The sequence below is a fragment of the Dasypus novemcinctus genome, chromosome 16 (assembly GCF_030445035.2).
Source record: "Dasypus novemcinctus isolate mDasNov1 chromosome 16, mDasNov1.1.hap2, whole genome shotgun sequence".
NCBI lineage: Eukaryota > Metazoa > Chordata > Mammalia > Cingulata > Dasypodidae > Dasypus > Dasypus novemcinctus.
In genome coordinates, this window is record NC_080688.1 from 37,299,365 (window position 1) to 37,318,838 (window position 19,474).

Below are 19,474 nucleotides of genomic sequence, written 5' to 3' on the forward strand. Positions count from 1 at the left end.
TTTCAGGTTCTGGCACACCCTTTAGTATTTCCTGAAATTCTGGTCTCTTGCCTAGAAACTCTCTCAGTTTCTGTTTGTCTGTGAATATTCTAATTTCACCCTCATTTTTGAAAAACAGTCTTGCTGGATATAAGATTCTTGGCTGGAAGTTTTTCTCTTGTAGTATCTTAAATATATCAGACCACTCTCTTCTTGCCTCCATGGTTTCTGGTAAGAAATCACTTAATCTTATTGGATATCCCTTATATGTTATGCATTGCTTTTCTCTTGCTGCTCTCAGAATTCTTTGTCTTTGACCTTTGACATTCTGATGAGTATGTGTCTTGGAGTTAGTCTGTTAGATGTTTTTGGATGGGAGTACGTTTTGCTTCTTGGACAGGTATATCTATGTCCTTCAGTAGAGTTGGGAACTTTTCTACCATTATTTTTTAAAATATTCCTTCTGCCCCTTTTCCCTTCTCTTCTTCTAGGGCACCCATGACACATATGTTTGCATGCCTTTTGCTGTCATTTAGTTCCCTGAGACCTTATTCAATTTTTTCCATTCTTTTCTTCATCTGTTCTTTTGTATGTTCACTTTCAGAGGCCATTTCAAACTGACCAATCCTTTCTTCTGCTTCCTCAAATCTGCTATTATATGATTCCAGTGTTTTTTTAATTTCATTGATTGCACCTTTCATTTCCATAAGATCTGCTATTTTTCTATGTATGCTTTCAAATTCTTCTTTGTGCTCATCCAATGTCTTTTTAATATCCTTAATCTCTTTAGCCATCTCATTGAATTTATTAAGGAAATTTGTTTGAACATCTATAATTAGTTGTCTCAACTCCTTTATGTCATCTGGAGGCTTATCTTGTTCCTTTAACTGGGCCATAGCTTCTTGTTTCTTGGTGTGGATTGTAATTTTTTGTTGGTGTCTTCGCATCTGGCTTACTAGGGTATTTATTCTGGGTGCAGTTTTTCTCTTTAGTTTAGGGCTTCCTATCCTTTCTCCCTTGCTGGTTGTGCAGTCGGAGCCAAGCATGTAGTTGGTTCTGTAAGCTGTGGAGGCTTAAGCTGCCCTCATTGCACCAGGGACCAATGATGCTTCTTCCAGCTTTCTTCTTTGCTAGGGGTAGGGACAAAGTCAAAGCTATATGGAATAATCCACGGGTAGGCCTAGACTGTAGTTGCCCAGAGAGATGGATGAAGCTTCACATCCCTTTCTTCCCTGCCTGGGGCTGTAGGTGTGGGCAGCAATCCATGCAGTGCAGGTACAGGATGACCGCAGTTGCCCTGGTAGACTTCTGATTTTCAGTCAATGCCAGCCATAGTTCTCTGCAGTTATTTCTATAGGCTGGTGCAGGTCTCCTCAGCCTCCTTCCTGCCAGAGGCAGAGCTGAAGCTTAGGTGCATTGCAGGCTGATCTGGGTGGAAGAAACTGGTTCCTGCCTACACTGAGAGTTTCAGTCAGCCTGGCCTCCCCTCAGGCTAGGGTTAGAGTCAGAATGACAGCTACTGGCCTCTTTCTGACTTGGGCTGGGTCTCACCCAAGCCATTCCCAGGGTTATCTCTTAGCCACCCAAGTCTCCCAATCTGTAGCCAAAGTGGGCAGCCAACCATCTCCTCCTCCCCTGTTTCTGGGAAATGGAGCTTCCAATTCCTGTCACAGAACAGCTCCTCAGGTGGCTTGTGCCTCCAGAGCAGGATAATCACTGACCTCTGCGGTGAGACTGGTGCAGGTCCCCTCAGCTTCCTCCCTGCTGGAGGTGGCATTGGGGCTTAGGCTAGAGCTGCAATCTGATCTGGATGGGAAGCAGCTGGTCCCCACCAGCACTGGGATTTTCAGTTTGCACTGCTTCCCCTCGTGTGGGGCGTGGAGTTAAGATGGCAGCTCTCGGCCTCTTTCTAACATGAACAGGCTAAAACCTTAGCTGTTCTTAAGATCATACTGTAGCCCACTGAATTTCCTCATCGTAGCTAAAATGGGTGCCAAACTATCTCTTCCTCCCCCATTTTGAGGAAGTGGAGCTTTCAATTCCAGCCAGGGAACAGCTCCCGAGGCAGCTTGTGCCTCCAGTGGAGGATGGGCACTGGCCTCCGTGGTGTGGAGAGCTCTACTTACGAGTCTTCTCTGTAGACAGGCATCTCCTCCTTCCACTCCTTCAAGTATGTTGCAGGATGCTCTTCTGGCCTCCTGGAGCCCCCAAACACGTGCTTCAGCTAGCTCCAGAGAGCCCTGGGTTAACTGTCCTGTAGCAGGAGCTGACTCTAGGAGCTCCTTACTCCGCTGCTATCTTGCTCTCTGATCATGTAGTATGTGTTTTTGAAAATGTTATAATGCAATTCAGGCATTTAAATTTTGAGCGTTAAATAAGAGCTTATAGTAAATAAAATATGACCTCCTGGAAGATTAGGTTTATAGTTTTGTCAAGGCTTTTGAAAGCATCTTTAGTGTGGCCATTAACTTAACGCTACTCTTGACTTCTTTTGAAGATATATTTTGAGTGAACCTTTTTTTCCTATTTCAAGGATTGAGCCATTCTTGAAAGTTTTCATGGATTGTTTTCCTGGTTTCTTTTATTTTTAGTCTGATTTGAAGTGTGTCCAGGATGCCAAAGGAGGTTCTTTCTACAGAGATCACTGCCCTGTGCTAGGTGAGTCAGGAAGTGGGAGAAAATTGTTAAAGAATGGGTCAGCGTTTATGGAATCAGTAATTTTAGACTTTAAAAAATATTAATTACCATTGAAGTTATTTAGAGAAATACTTCTTTGGTTCTATTTTGACTTTAAAGCATTTGCTCCTTTTTAATGATTAGACTCAGAGGAGTTGTGTCTTGATAATTCATATGCATTTATATATCATATATTTAAAACTTTCACTTTCCAACCATAAGGTTATATTGTTGAAAACTTGGATTTCAGTGTTTTATTTCATGCATTTCTGAGAGAAGGGTCGATGCTTTAGTGCTTATAGATACTATCGATTAAAATGGTTACAATTTCTGGAAAATTTTTCTTAATACACAAGAATAGCTCTAAAATTAAGGCAATATTATAAATATAATTTAATGTATCATTAAAATAAAGAGCAAGAAAACCAAATTTTTATTTGTAGATTTTATGGATTCTTCATTTTATAGTCTCTGAATAAAGGATTTCCTGTCTCATGTGAACTAAATGGACCTCTTTCCAAATCATTTGACTTGCTTTGTTGCCAAAAGGTACCGTTTCCTTGCAGCAAAACGTAGTTTTTTAAAACAGGAGATTTTGGAAGAAATACCTGTGTTTATGTTGAGATCACCCATTTCTCTTGTTTTTAGAAATTTTGTTTTGTGTCTTGCCAAAAGAAAAGTATAGAATGAATATGCCCAAATTGAGTTCCTTAGTATAGTGTTTTATGGTCCTGAATCCTTCGTTCTAGAACTAGCTTTTAAAAATAATCTAGGGAATGAACTTTGAAATATTTAAAAATGTTTTTTAGTCAAAAGTCACAAGAGCTATTTGTTAAAAAGAGCTTACCAAACACTTCAGAGAGTAATGCCAGAATTGTTGTTCATGGTCTTTCATTAAGTTAATGTGGCTCTGACACAGTCAGTCAAAAGTCATCCAGGGAAGTGGGTGTATCTCAGTGGTTGAGCACCCGCTTACCATATATGAGGTCCTTGATTCAATCCCTGGTACCTAAAAAAAAAACCAAACAACAGCAACAAAACAGTCATCCAGGCAGAAATGTGAAAGTTTTCAATACCCAGAACTTTATGTTCTGACATGGGGTTGTAAAGCCTTTTATAGATTCTACTGTTTAGTCTTTGTTATAGATCATCAATCACATTATCTGCATTTTAAAGCCAGTTTGTTTTCTTTCTTTTTTTCCTATGTGCTCTAATTCTAAAATCTTATACTTACAGTGTATTCTTAAAACATTTTAAGATTAGATGGTAGCTAGAACTAAAGTATCTAAACCTTAGTCTTATTTTAAAATATATAGTGTTATATTGGTTGTTTCTGTGACTTTACTTTTTTTTTTCCTCACCCCCAACTCCATCTGCAATTAAAGGTGAGCAGAATGGTAACCGGAATCCTGGTGGATTGCAGATTGGTGACCTTGTAAATATAGATCTTGACCTAGAAATTGTACAGTCTTTGCAACATGGCCATGGAGGATGGACTGATGGCATGTTTGAGACTTTAACTACAACTGGAACTGTTTGTGGCATTGATGAAGATCATGACATTGTAGTACAGTATCCAAGTGGAAATAGGTTGGTGATTTTTCTTACTTTTGGATAATGGCAAATAGAATTAGTGATAGAGGAAAGAGCCTTAATGAGCAAATAATGTGATATAACCAGTCATTAAAGTAGCTCTTAGTATATAAGAATCCAGAATATGTGGTAAAGTGGAGGGAACAAATTATAAAAATTCTGTGTGTTTATGAATTTATATAAGTATATATATATGATAAAATGTTATATCCTTTTTTAAAATTTTTATTCAGGGAGTAGAATACGTTATATCAGTATTAGGTCCAGGTATAGGTAGAGTTCTGTGCTTTTATAATGAATGAGAAGGATAAAATTCAAAATTATCTACCCATTTTTCTCTGTATCATCTCTTTTTTTCAATTTCTCTCCCCTTCCCCCCCCCTTCCGCAGTTGTCTACTCTCAGTGTCCATTCGCTGTGTGTTCTTCTCTGACCGCTTCTTATCAGTGGCACCGGGAATTTGTGTTTCTTTTTTGTTGCGTCATCTTGTTGTGTCAGCTCTCTGTTTTTGCGGTGCCATTCTTGGGCAGGCTGTACTTTCTTTGGTACTGGGCGGCTCTCCTTACAGAGTGTACTCCTTGTGCGTGGGGCTACCCCGTGTGGGAGACACCCTGGCGTGGTATGGCACTCCTTGTGTGCATCAGCACTGCACATGGGCCAGCTCCTTACGGGTCAAGAAGGCCTAGGGTTTGAACTTTGGACCTCCCATGTGGTAGGCGGATGCCCTAACCACTGGGCCAAGTCTACTTCCCAGTATCATCTCCTGTTAACACAGCTGTCTCTTGCCACAGACACGTACACACACTTAGTCTTTATCAGTAATATAGAATTGCATGTATTTCCTCACATCTATTCCTGCATGTACCACTCTCTCTATGTAGAATAACTTTTCCTTCTTTACTCCTTTTTCTGGATTGACTCCTCTGCATGCTATAAATATTGAACTCATATGCTTTGGAGGCCTCCTCTCTCCCTCCATTTCCCTTGGTATATGTAAATACTTTTCATCTGTTAAGCTGTCCTATATATTAACTATTAAAATTTTTTTTCTATTTGATCTCTAGATCGTGAGTCTCTTTAAGGCTTGAGTTTCTTTAAGGCCGGGCTTATCTATACTTTTTATATATGTGCCCCAAAGGGCCAAAATATATCCCATTTATTGGTTTTCTTACAGTATTTTGAAGAAGAAAAAACACTGGCTGAATCGAATATTTGTCAAAGCTTTGTTATTGAAAACAGGGAAACTTAACTTTTTGAGGTTCTTTAGGAGGGATTTTTATATAGAATTAGAAAAGTTGCCATTAAGTTGCTTACCAAAGCATAGAATTGGCTGTAATTGTGTTAAAACTTTAGTTACAAACAGGGTCACTTAATATACATAGAAAAAGCATTTGATAATATCCAGCACCTGTTCATGAGAAAAAAACTGAATTGAAAAGGAAAAGAAGGTTAATTCCTCAGCCAGATGAAGAACTTTTATTAAAAAACCCAGAGCTAACGTTGTACTTGATGGTGAAGACTGATATATTTTCCCTAAGGTCAGGAATAAGACGAAGGGTGTGTGCTTTTCTCACTTCTTTTCAACATTGAATTAGACATTCTAGCCAGGGAAATTATGCAAGAAAAAGAAATAAAAGGAAGAAGTAAAGGAATGTAAGAAATAAAACTATCTTTGTTCACAGAAGACATGATCTTTTGTTAAGAAAAACCCAAAGAATTCACAAAGCAATTGTTAGCACTAATAAATGAATTCCACAAGGGACAGGATATAAAATCCATATGTAATAATCGTTTGCATTTCTATACACTAGTGTTGAACAATCTGGATATGAAATTAAAAGAGCAGTTCCATTTACAATAGAATCACAAAGAATAAAATACTTAGGAATAAGTTTGACTTGTACCCTGAAAACTATAAAGCATTGTGAAAGAAGTTAATAAAGCCCTAAATAAATACAAAGACATTCCATGTTCATGTATTGGAAGATTTAATAGTCTTAAGTTGGCAGTATTCCCCAAACTAGTCTATAGATTCAGTGCATTCCCTATCAAAATCCCAGTGTCTTTTTTGTATAAATTGACAAGGGATTCTAAAATTCATATGGAAATTCAGAGTAGCCAAAACAATCTTGATAAAGAACAAAGTTGGATGTCTCACACTTCCAATTTCAAAATGTACCATCAAGCTACAGTAATCAAGATAATGTGCTACTGGCATAAAGATGAATAGATAGATTAATAGACTTGAGACTCATGAAATAACTCTTGTATTTAAGGCCCTTGATTTTTGACAAGGATCCCAGACAGTTCATTGGGGGAAAGAATAGTCTTTTCAGCAAATGGTGCTGGGAAAACATATATCCACATGCAAAAGAATGAAATTAGACTCTTTCTTCATACCGTAACTCAAAGACCTAAACCTAAGAGTTAAAACTGTAAAATTCTTAGAAAACATAAGCATAAATCTCTCTGTACTCCATTAGGCAATAGTTTCTTAGCTGTGACACTCAAAACAAATAAATTGGGCTTCATCAAAATTAAAAATCTTTTGTGCTTCAAAGGACACTTATCAGGAAAGTGAAAAGACAACCCATGGAATGGGAGAAAATATTTGCAAATCATATGTTTGATAAGGAACATGAGTCTAGAATATATGAAGAACTCTTCAACAGTTTAACAACAAAAAGCAACTAGTCCAAATGGAAAATGGGCAAAGGATTTGGATAGACATTTCTCCAAGGAAGATATACAAATGGCCAGTAAGCACATGAAAAGATGCTTAACATCATTACTTATTATGGAAATGCAAATCAAAGCCACATTGAGATACCACTTCACACACTAGGATGGCTGTAATTAAAAAACAACAACAAATACTGGTGAGGATATGGAGAAATTGGGATGCTCAAACATTGTGGGTAGGATTATAAATGATGTACTCACTTTGGAAAACAGTTTGGTAGTTCTCAAAATATTAAGCATAGAGTTAACTTATGACCTTGTCTTCCCCTCTTGGGTATATAAATGAGAATTAAAAACATGTAGTAGTCCCAGGCAGCAGTGATGGAAGCTGGGACTAAGGAGGGGCAGTATAGGAGGAGGGAGAGAAGTATACATACTTGAGACATATATTGGAGATAGAAATTATGCAGATTTTATGAAATAATGAATTTGAAGAAGCTTAATAAACTTCAAAATGCTACATCCAATTTTGTTAATATGATCTCTCTGAGTCTTGTTGATCTAGGAAGACTGCATTAAGTTACTCTCCTACAGTGGGACTTCAACACCTCATCTGTTTTATCCAACTAAATCTCCTCTTTTAAAAAATTTAACTTGTCCTAAATTCTTAATAATTCATTTATTCAACAAATGCTAAACAAAAAAATTGGACTCTTAGCACAAATCTATGTAAGTAGCAGATTTTAATATAAATTGATCTAAGACATAATTTAGATGTTACTTACATTCAGAGGTACACTTGCTCTGTAAACAGCTCTTTAAATAACAAAAGAAGCTCCTTTATCAAACCATGAGAATAATGTGCTGGCAGAAGCAAAGTATGTTGATGGAAAATAACAGAACAGAATCATAATTTGCTCTGGAATTTATGATTATAGAGGCTCAAAGTATTTTATGTTTAAATAAATAATGACAAATTGGCTGAACAAAGAATATTAGGAATAACCAATGGATAAAAAATGTCATTGATTTTTGAAAAATCTTTTACTAATAAAATGAAGTTCAGTAACAAATATATTATGAATTTTCCTATACCTTTGTAAACCAAAATGTGTTTCTCTACAAACAAGAAACCCCCCCCACCCAAATAACCCAAAATGAAAGAAACCAAAAAAAACAACAAAAAACCATGTGTACAGCAACCTGTACATGAATGTCTATAGAAGCATTATTCATAATAGCCAAAAATTGTGAACAACCCAAATACCTATCAAATGATGATTGAATAAACAAAATGTATTATACACACACACACACACACACACACACACACACACACACACACAGTGAAATATTATTTGGCCATAAAATAGAATGAAGTACTGACACGTTGCAATATAGATGAACCTTGAAATCATCAAACTAGGCGAATGAAGGCATTCACAAAAGACCACGTGTTGTGTGAGTTTATTTATATAAAATGTATAGAATAAGCAAATCTGTAGAAACAGAATGTAGAGGAGTGGTGGGGAAAATGCTATTAATGACTGTTAATGATTTATGGGGTGTTTTTTATTTACTTATTTTTTTATTTTTTCAGGGGGAGTGCCTTTTTGAACTGTTAAATGAAATAGATTGTGATGGATGTATATTCTCTGAATATACCAAAAACCACAGAATTAATATTTTAAAAGGGTGAATTTTATGGCATGTGAATTATATTGCAATAAAGCTGTTAAAAAAAGACGAGAAAAATCTTAAGGATACAGTTTAAGTTCAGGTTGGCATGAACTAATAATACACATTTTGTGTTAAATATTCTCTTTGGTGTTTAGAAATTATTTAACACATTAGGATTGTTACTTGCAAAATTCTTTCTAGGACATTAAAGTTTTAGCAGGAATACGACATTTAAGTTCTAGAAAATAATATTTTTTGTTCTTTATTTACTCAACAATTTTATTAAATAGTATTCTGTGTTAGGCACTAATTAGGGCTGAGATTACAAAGACAATTTAGACATGTTCCCTGCTTTGAAGAGGTTTTCTCTTTAGTTTCAGTAGACAAAACCACAAATAACTGCACTAAAATGTTATAAGTAATATGTAATATTATAAGTAATAATAAGTAATAGGATAAGTAATATTCAGGTTATTCTGAGGGCAGAGAAAAGAGTGGTCATTTCTACTGGAAAATCATAGAAAACTTCACAGAGAAAATTGTACTTGCAGTGAGTTTGAAGGATTGAATAGGTTTTTACTAGTGACAGGGAAGCATTCTAGGCGGTTGGAACAACTTGAGGAAACATCACCATGTTCAGGCATTACAAATAGGTCTAGAAATTTTTGGAATATTGGAAATGAGGTAGAGGGCACTTTGATAAGGCAGAAAAGAAAATTTTGCATATTTAATTTTTATTCTTAACTTGCGATGGCACATCTTTCCTTTTTATGGTTTCTTTAGAAAGAAGAGTTTACTTCTGTAGTTACAAGTACTTAGTAAACAGTTTTTGTATGGTGTGACTACTTCTGTGGTTACAGGTACTTAGTAAAGAGTTTTTGTATGGTGTGACTTCTCAGAGTTTTTTATGTGCTAATACCCATTTGAATTAAGGAGAGGAGGCTATTATATGCCATATCATAAAAACATATTTGTGGAACCTGTTTTCCTTAGATTGCATGTGGGTCTTAGGGGAAATCTTGTGATGCAAATTGGTACAGCTATTTGATGGAATGTTGAATGACAGTCATTTAAATGGTAGCTATAAGGATTGTAGCATGGAAAAAAGCTTATGTGCAGTAAAGAAATCAGAATCCAAATTTGTTTTGATACAGTGACTACAATTATGTGAAAGTACTCATCCATGGCCAATTAAAACTAGATACTATTTTTATCCTTTAGATTGACAGTGTTATGGGGAAATGGTACAGTTTGTAGAGCAATTGGGCTCTATCAGAATTGTGAATGAATATATACTTTGATTTGGTAGCTTCACTTCTAAGAACCTTTAGTGAAACACTGACCCCATGTGCACAAAGATGTACATACAGGGATGTTCTTTATAGTATTACATCTAAGGGTGAAAATTTGGACATGCTTTAAATGACAGTGAATAAGAATCATTAAATAAATTAATGTATATTCATGCTATGGAATACTGTCACCTTTAAATTGAATTAAGTAGATCTGTTTGTGTGACATTGAAAAACACATCTTCCAAGATGCATTTTGTGAGAAGAAGCCACAGAAAAATTTGTATAGTGTGATCCCATTTACGGAAAAGAAAATAGCTGTCTTTGTACATTATAAATATCATTTAGCATATTGATAGAAAATCTGCAAAGAGAAACAACAGATAGTTAATAGTGGTTTTCAGTGGGTAGAGAATGGTGATGCAGTTGTTTGTGTGAATGCCACTTTCACTTTTACATGTTTCTGGAATGTTTGAATTTTTAATGATGAGCAAATATTTTATAACCATTTTTGAAAACATGGAAGGGAAAATAAATCTATACTGGAATAAACTAAAATGTTAACACTTGTATTAGGGTGGTGACACTGCATATTTGTATATAGTAAAGCTATAAAAAAAGTACAAATCATCCAGGATATAATTAACTGCATAGGGTTGTTTTACTCTTTTAATGTGTTTATAGTTTTGCTCCCTGCTTTTAGCAAATGTTTAACAAAGAATGTTTTATTAAAATTAAGTAAACTAGGGAAACAGATGTGGCTCAAGCAGTTGGACTCCCGTCTACCATTTGGGGGTCCAGGGTTCAATGCCCAGGGCCTCCTGGTGAGGGCAAAGTTGGCCTGCACAGCGAGCTGGCCCACGTGGGAGTGCTGCCCTGTGCAGGAATGCCACCCCATGCGGGAGTGCTGGCCAACATGGAGAGTTGGCACAGCAAGATGATGCAACAAGAGACAAAGAGGAGAGACAATAAGAAGATGTAGCAGAACAGGGAGCTGAGGTGGCGCAAGAGAGTGATTGCTTCTCTCTCGATTTGGAAGGTCCCAGGATCGGTTCCTGGAGTCGCCTAATGAGAATACAAGCAGATACAGAAGAACACACAGCGAATAAACACAGAGCAGACAACTGGGTGTGTGTGGGGTGGAGGGGGGGGAGAGAAATAAGTAAATCTTAAAAAAAAAATTAAGTAAACTTACCCATTTTGAGCTGTGATTTTGATCTTGTAGGTGGACCTTCAATCCTGCTGTTCTCACTAAAGCAAATGTTGTCCGAAGTGGGGATGCTCCTCAAGGTGCAGAAGGGGGTACCTCCCAGTTTCAAGTGGGTGATCTTGTACAAGTCTGTTATGACCTGGAAAGAATTAAACTTCTTCAAAGAGGACACGGAGAATGGGCTGAAGCTATGCTTCCAGTAAGTATGTATAAAATAGTTTTTTCATTAGAGATTATGTTATGGTTATGTAGTGTTTTATAAAGCAAATTAATTTCAGAAAGTAAAGTTATATAAACTTTTGTAGAATTGTACTTTTCATGGAAAGCCAGAAATACTTGTGCCTTTTGTTTTCAAATTTATTCTTAATTAAATTAGCTAAGAAAGCCCAGAAAGGGCTACAGATAATATTTTTTGAGACTATCTGGTTACTTTTATTACTAAAGCTATCATTGGAAAATGTAAGTTAGGTGTAAGGAAACAGAGACTTTCCTGATATTTAGCCCCAGAATTAGGTGTATATGAGCTCATCTAGTCGCTAGCAGTGTAGACTACTCCAGGCTTCCTCATTTGGGGACCTAAATCTCTAAAACTTACAGTATGGAAAAGTAGCTCAGAATGTGTGCTGAGGGCAGCTTTACCCCCAAAGAGCTACAGTTTTTATTAAATCTTCAACAATGACAAATTTGTTTGTTCTGCCCTCTCTTCATCCATTGTTCTCTTTCTGCATCTATCCCTCCTTCCTCTGTTCTCTCTTTCCTTTCTGTACTAACTACCCTGTTCCATCCTGCTCTTCCTATTGCAATCCATCCCATATCTCTGCCCCATTTTGCTGTGTCCTCCTGTTCAGCCCTGTTTTGCCCGTCACCCACCATCTCATCCAGTCTTGTCTCCTGTCCTGTCTAGCCACCATTCCATACCCATTTAGTGTCCCCCTCCTGCCCATATAGCTTTCCTCCCATTCCACTTGGTGTCCCTTTCTCTCACTCTGCTGTGTTTTTCAGTCTCCCTGTCCTGTGCATTGCCTCCTCTTCTCTCCAGCCCCAGATCCTGCCCCATCTAGCCCCCTCCCACTCTCCAGTCTCTCCTCCCTGTCCCTCAGGTTGTCCTATCCCTCCATTTGTTCATCCACCCTTCCTGCCTTGCTTTCAGGAATACGATAATGAAAGAAACTGAAAAAAAACCTCTGTTCTTATAGAGGCCTTCATTTAAAGATAGTTTGTACTTTATAGATACTGATGACATATTTTCTTTTTATTGCTTTTGTTAGATATTGAATAAAATTAATGAATGGTAGTTGCATATGTTTTTCTGGAGCTATATTTTAGAATCTCCTTTTTGTTGGTTGAAAAAAACTAATTTCTGAATGAGATCTCTTTGTTTTGTTTGACACGGAAGTATGTAAAAATTGTTTATTTTTCCCCTTAGCAATGAATGACACATGTTAAGTACTCAGCCATTCTACACAGTGTGCAAAATAAATTAGATATGCATATATACATAACAGGCATACATATATGTGTGTACGCGTACATAGATACACGAACTTTGTCTTCACAGTATTACACGTAGTTGGTGATGTGGCATCCTTTTTTTACATTTTTTAAAAAAAATTTCTCTCTCTCCCCACCCCCATTGTCTGTGGACTCTCTGTGTCCAAATGCTGTGTGTTGTTCTTTGTCTGCTTGCATTCTTGTCAGCAGCACTGGGAATCTGTGTCTCTTTTTGTTGCATCATCTTGCTGCCTCAGCTCTCCATGTGTGTGGTACCACTTCTGGGCAGGCTGCATTTTTTTCATGCGGGGTGGCTCTCCTTGCAGTGTGCACTACTTGCGCATGGGGTTCCCCTACGCGGAGGACACCCCTGCGTGGCACGGCACTCCTTGGCGTGCATCAGCACTGTGCGTGGGCCAGCTCAGCACATGGGTTTGAACCCTGGGCCTCCCATGTGGTAGGTGGACGCTCTATCAGTTGAGCCAAATCCTCTTCCTGCATCCTTATTTTTAAAGATGAGGAAATCAAAGAGCTTCTTGTATTTTTTTTTGTATTTTCTTTTTTTTTTTTGAACTGGAATTTGAATCCAGATCTTTCTTACTTTAAAGCCTGAGTACTCTTTCAGCCATATTAAGCTGATGTATAAGCAAGATCTCTTAAATTATTTCTAGAGGGGAATTCTGGAATTCTCCTAGTGGTGGTATACCGTTTTGAATCTTCCCAAATCCTCTTGATCAAAACAGCTAGATTACCATAACCAAAAAAGCCACAAACAACATCTATAATAAAACTAGGTGACAGAATAGTGACCTCGATAATAAGAATGAGTAGAGAGAAACCGCTTAGAAACTAGATCTGTATCTATCTGTATGGAAGCAGAGGGAATTAATGGAGCATCTGATGAACCTGAGAATAGGAGAACTTGGAAGTTGCCAATAGGTATTCTTTGATTAATGTAGCAGACCAGTGTGACAGAAGGAACTAAATCTGGGAGGGTGCTTGTAGCCTCCTTTTTGGGGTGAGTACAGTAGGTTCAGTCTACTACAGTAGGCTGAAGTCTGAAGGGGCTGGAGTAGCCTGCACCTATATAGCCTCAAAATGAGCTGGTCAATGCTCCCTTCTATGGCTAAGTCCTACATTAAGGAGAAAGTGCTGGAAATAGCAAATTGAACAGTTTAGAGACAGAACGACAAAAGTAAGAGAAGGTCCCTTGAATGGGATCATGACTTTATCCCATATGTACATAGAATAAGGAATAGAATAACTTCTCTATAGACAGTAACTACACACCAGACGGATATGCACACAAAACTGATGAAAACTGAAATTTCATAATTCAAAGTGAGCCCAAAGAAAATGAAATTAGGAAATGATAGATGACGTGAAAGAAAGAAAGAATTCATATTTTCAGAAATGACTCATTCTAGCTCTTTGGCAGGAAGAATTGAAAAGAAAAGAAAATGTCATGTCAGAAGTTGAGACTAAGCTTAGAGGGAATACAAGAGCAAGTAAATACAACAGGTAATGCCTGAAGAGAAATACAAGGTGAAAAGGAGGAAAACTTCAAGAATCCAATAGATAAAAGGTATTTCAAAGAGTGATATCCAGTGAAATATATAAGGAAACCTGAAGAAGAGGGAAAACAATAACAAAAACCAAAACAATGGAATAGAACAAATACTAAAAGTTGTAACTCAAGAAAAATTTTCTGAAATTAAAAAAACAAAACTAAAAAATTTGTAACTAAGTATTGCAAGTGCACGTTGCGTATCTGGGAAAATCAACCCAGAACAAGAAATACTGAGCCATATACAGGTAAAATACCTGAATTTTAAAGAAGACATTCGTCCTGTGGGCATCTAAGAAAAAAGTCTAAGTAACTTATGAAGGAAGAAAATTAGATTGCTGTTAAAAAATCTGATATCAATGGTTTATGCCAGAAAACAGTGAAATGATATTATTTAAGCTAAGGACAGAAAAGGCAAGCCAAAGACTATATATACTCAAACTGACTTTCAAGTATAAAAGCTGTAAACTGCTATGAACTTGTAAGGATTCAGATACTCTTGTTCCCATGAACCTTTCTGATTAATATATTTTAGAGAATGAGTGTCAGACAATCAAATGACTGGAGAGATAATACCTGAAGGACTAGTGGAGATTGTTAAATATACATTTATTTGTAGAATGAAGACTACATGGTTGAACCAAGATTGATGGTTCATGAAAGAGAATATGTAACAATGTAGATTAAATACAACTATCAGAAAATGGGGTGGAAATGGAGAGAGCATATGAAAAGTTTAACAAGTTATTTGATGCCATTTAGTTATTAATAGTGACTAAAAACTATTATTGTAAATCAAAATACAAGGAAAGAATGAGGGTAAAGGGAAGAAGACTAATTCCAATGTTAGTCTTCTTCATTGTTAGGACTGTTTCCAATGTTGCACATAGTAGGAAATCAATAAACTCTGTGTGTGTATAATATATAATATATATGTTTTTAAAGAAACAAGAGTATTATATAAAAGTGTTAGTGTAAACATAGCTATTAGATCCATACAAACATTGTTTAAAGAAAAAACAATGGAAGTATTATCCATAAAATAAAAAAAAGTATAGGATAAAGAGTATAGGATTATAGGGGACAAAGAAAGGGAAACTTTGACTATATCTTGCATTGTAGATTTGATTTGAGACCACATATATATTTTATACAGTTATAAAACAAAATGAAATTTAAAAATTCTACAAATAAAATAGGAAACAAATTAACCTAAATGTGTTTTTATTTTGTTTTAGTTTTTTCTTTTTTGTTTTATTAGAGTAGTTGTGGTTTTACAGAACAATCGTCCCTAAATGTGTTTTTAGTTGGCATAACCATACGTAGAGGAAACTCCAAGTTATTTTTTAATGTGTAGTAATTTGGTTTTATATCGTTATAGTAGGAATATGCTCTAAAGAACAGCGTGGAGAAAGAAATCTTTAACAATTTTCAGAAATCTTATTGTTCGTGGTAATGTTGCTATTGTTATTCTAAGATCATTGTATATATAATGTAGTAAAAAAAATAGTACTTATGTGATAATTCTAATTCTGCTATCCCCAGTGACCTTGAGAACCAGAATAATTTGGGTGGGAAAGAGAGATCCAGATGTAATATAGAAGTTAAGACATGAAGTATTTTATCTTTCAGAACAAAAGAAAACAAACCCCAAATCCTCCAAAACAAAAAATCTTTTATATCCTACATCTGTCCCCTGAAAAGGCCTGGAAACAGTAACCATCCCAGTAACAATATCCAACCCTAGTGCCCAGATTATGGGCACTCTGTAAAGAACCAGGGCTTTTTGGAAAATGACTTATTCTAGCTCTTTAGCAGGAAGTGAACAAGATGAGCCTTATACCAGATAGCAAGGAAGCTGTCACAGATTACTTAAGATTATGATAGAAGAATCTAGCATTCAGCTTGAAGGGGTTCTTATTGGGCAAATACAGAGGACAGACTTAATAAACTACACCAATTGGCAAAAATTCAGAAGGTCAGAAACTGGATAGCACATATAATGCTGTTTCTTCAACAAATAACGAATTTGTAAAGAAAAAAATGAGTGTATGGATTTTATTTGGATATTGATTTAAACCAGAAGAATCACTTCTGCAGTAACTGGAAATTTGAACACTCACTGGTATTTTATTTATTTATTTATTTATTTATTTATTTATTTATTTATTTATTTATTAATAAGGTGTATTTTCAGTAGATATTGCATATCAGTTCTCAGTACTCAGTTGGTGAGATATTTGAAGAGCAATATTTTTATGTTCTGATATTTTATGATATAGAAATGATAATTTTGGGTAAGTTCCTAATAGTTTTATAGTTATGTTAGTTTTTTCTTCTAGAGGTACATTCTGAAATAACACAGGAGAGGAAAATGGGTAGGGGAATAGATGAAACAAGAATGGCTGATAGTTGTTGAAACTGTTTTATGGGTATTTGGGGATTTAGTATTCACATTTTTGTATGTGCTTGAAGATGTCCTTAATAAGAAGTTAAGTGGGGGGTAAAACAAAAAATGTGACCTAATAGAGTTTCAAATGATATAGGGAAAATCCAAGTGAAAATGTCTGTTGACAAATTAAGAGCTACCATTGGTGTTGGGAGAGAATGAACAGTACCGGAGAAGTATATTTTGGTATATTTGGAATAAAGGTGATAGTTGTCAAAGTAGATGAATTTTTCAAGAAAGAGCAGAAGAATAAGAAATACAATTTTGGGAGAAAAAAATCAATAGTGTTTTTATACACTGTGAATGAGAAATCTGAGGAAGTCAGTAAGAAAATTCCATTTATACTGGCCCAAAGACATAAAGGACTGTATTCAGAAAAGTATAAAACATTGCTAAAAGAAACCAATGATGATCTAAATTTGGAAGGATATTCTATGTTCATGGTTTGGAATAAATATCATTAAGATGTCAGTTCTTCCCAAACCGATCTGCAGATTTAATGTAATCCCAATAAAAATTCCAATATCCTTTTATGTAGAGTTAGAAAAGCCATTTATCAAATTTATCTGGAAGGTTAAGAGCCCCTAACTAGCCAAAAATATCTTTAAAGAGAAGAACAAAGTTGTGGGACTCTCACTTTCAGACTTTAAAGTATATTATCCAGTTAGAGTGGTAAAAACAGCATGGTTTTGGCATAAAGATTGACCAGTGGAATTGACTTGAGAGTTCAAAAATAGATTTTTGACAAGACTGTCACACCTACTCAGCTGGGTCAGAATAGCCTATTCAACATATGGTGCTGGGAAAACTGGATATCCCTATCTAAAAGAAAGAAAGCAAACCCTTATCTCATACCTTATACAAAAATTAATTCAAAATGGATCAAGGACCTAAATGTAAAAACTAGAACCATAAAATTCTTAGAAGAAAATGTGGGGAAACATCTTCAAGATCTTGTGCTTGATGGTGGTTTCATGGACTTCATACCCAAAGCACGAGCAACAAAAGGAAAAAATAGGATTGTCTCATAAATAAATTTTTAAAAAGATTTATATTATTTAATCCCCGCCCCCCCCCCCCCCCCATTGTGCTCTCTTGTGTTCATTCACTCTGTGTTCTTCTGTGTCTCCTTGCATTCTTGGAGGCACTGGGAATCTGTGTCTCTCTTTGCTATGTCATCTTGCCACATCAGCTCTCCATGTGTGTGGCGCCACTCCTGGGCAGGCTGTGCTTTTTTTGCACAGGGCGGCTCTCTTTGTGGGGCGCGCTCCTTGTGCATGGGGCTCCCTTATGCGGGGGACACCCCTGCTTGGCAAGGCACTCCATGTGTGCGATAGCACTGGAGTGTGGACTAGCTCACCACATGGGCCAGGAGGCCCTGGGTTTGAACCTACCATATAGGTAGGCAGACGCTCTGTCAGTTGAGCCTCATCTGCTTCTCAAAAGTAAATACTTTTTTTCTTCAAAAGACTTTGTCAAGAAAGTAAAAATCCAGCCTACTCAATGGGAAAAAAACTTTAAAAATCATATATCTGATAAAGGGATTGCTCTCCATGTTATATAAAGAGATCACACAACTTAACGACAAAATGACAAGGAACCCCATTAAAAAATGGGCAAAAGACTTGAATGGACATTTTTCTGAAGTGGAAATACAAATGGCCAAAAGATGTGAAAAGATGTGCAACATCCATAGCTATTAGGGACATGCAGATCAAAACTGCAGTGAGGTATCATGTCATACCATACAGAATTGCTGTTATTAAAAAAAAATACAAAACTTTAGGTGCTGGTGAGGATATGGAGAAATAGGAATACTCCTTCACTATTGGTGGGACTGTGGAAGATGATCTGGCAGCTCTTCAGGAAACTAAATATAGAACTACCATATGATCCAGCAATCCCGCTATTTAGGAATATATTCTGAAGACCTGAAAGCAGGGATGTGAATAGATACTTGCACATTGATGTTCTTAGTGGCATTGTTCACGATTGCTAAAAGATGGAAACAACCTAAGTATCCGTCAGTCAATGAATGGATAAACAAGATGTGTTATATTCATACAATGGACTGTTACTCAGCTATCAGAAGAAATCATTGGGGAAACACATGACAACATAGAGTAACCCTAAGGATGTTATGTTGAGTGAAATAAGCTAGACAGATAAGGCAAATAGTGTATGAGCTAAATGCATTGAGTAGGTGTATGGAATTTGACTATGATGTGTAGGTTGGTGGGGGATGGAATGTGGGATGAGAAGGTGGAGAAGGTGCTGGATGTATGTGGAATTAGTTTAATAAAGTCAAATATAAATATGTGGTAATGGTTGGACATGATGGTAACACATTATAAGGACTGTACCAGACTTGATTTATGGATGTGATTGTGACTGAAACAAGTAGTCTAGGCATTTAATGTTACTTGGAGGATAGCTGGAGTATAATACTGGGAATGTATGACAATGATTTTGGAAGTAGATGAGGACTGTGGTTAATATAAATATAATCTTTTACTACAGGTGTGTTAAGAATGTGCTGGTACATGGGAAAATATAACTAATGTGTTTTATGGACTATAGTAAACAACATTGTAAAGTTTTTGTAACAGAAGCAAATCTGGTACTATATTAGTTCTAAAAAAATACAATATGGGTTTTGGTTTTGTGAAGTATGAATACAATTAAGCATTTTTTTCCTCTTTTTTTTTTCATTAATAAGGAGACCTTGACCATGTCATTTAACTAATCTGTGTTCAGCTGAACACTAGGGGAACAACTGAATTAGTTGGAATTAGATGAGATAAAATGCATGAAAAAGAGCTTTTTAGGAGTAATGTTTCCATATCTTGTTGAGCT

General features: G+C 36.2%; 1 protein-coding gene across 1 annotated transcript in view; it reads left to right on the forward strand.

The window, feature by feature from the left end:
- MIB1 (MIB E3 ubiquitin protein ligase 1) overlaps positions 1 to 19,474 on the forward strand; it is a 151,121-nt gene that overhangs the window by 45,113 nt on the left and 86,534 nt on the right. Inside the window, exons 5-7 of the mRNA XM_004465108.5 lie at positions 2,571 to 2,637; positions 4,041 to 4,245; positions 11,127 to 11,310. Coding sequence (XP_004465165.1) covers positions 2,571 to 2,637; positions 4,041 to 4,245; positions 11,127 to 11,310 — 456 coding nt within the window. The remainder of the gene's footprint in view (positions 1 to 2,570; positions 2,638 to 4,040; positions 4,246 to 11,126; positions 11,311 to 19,474) is intronic.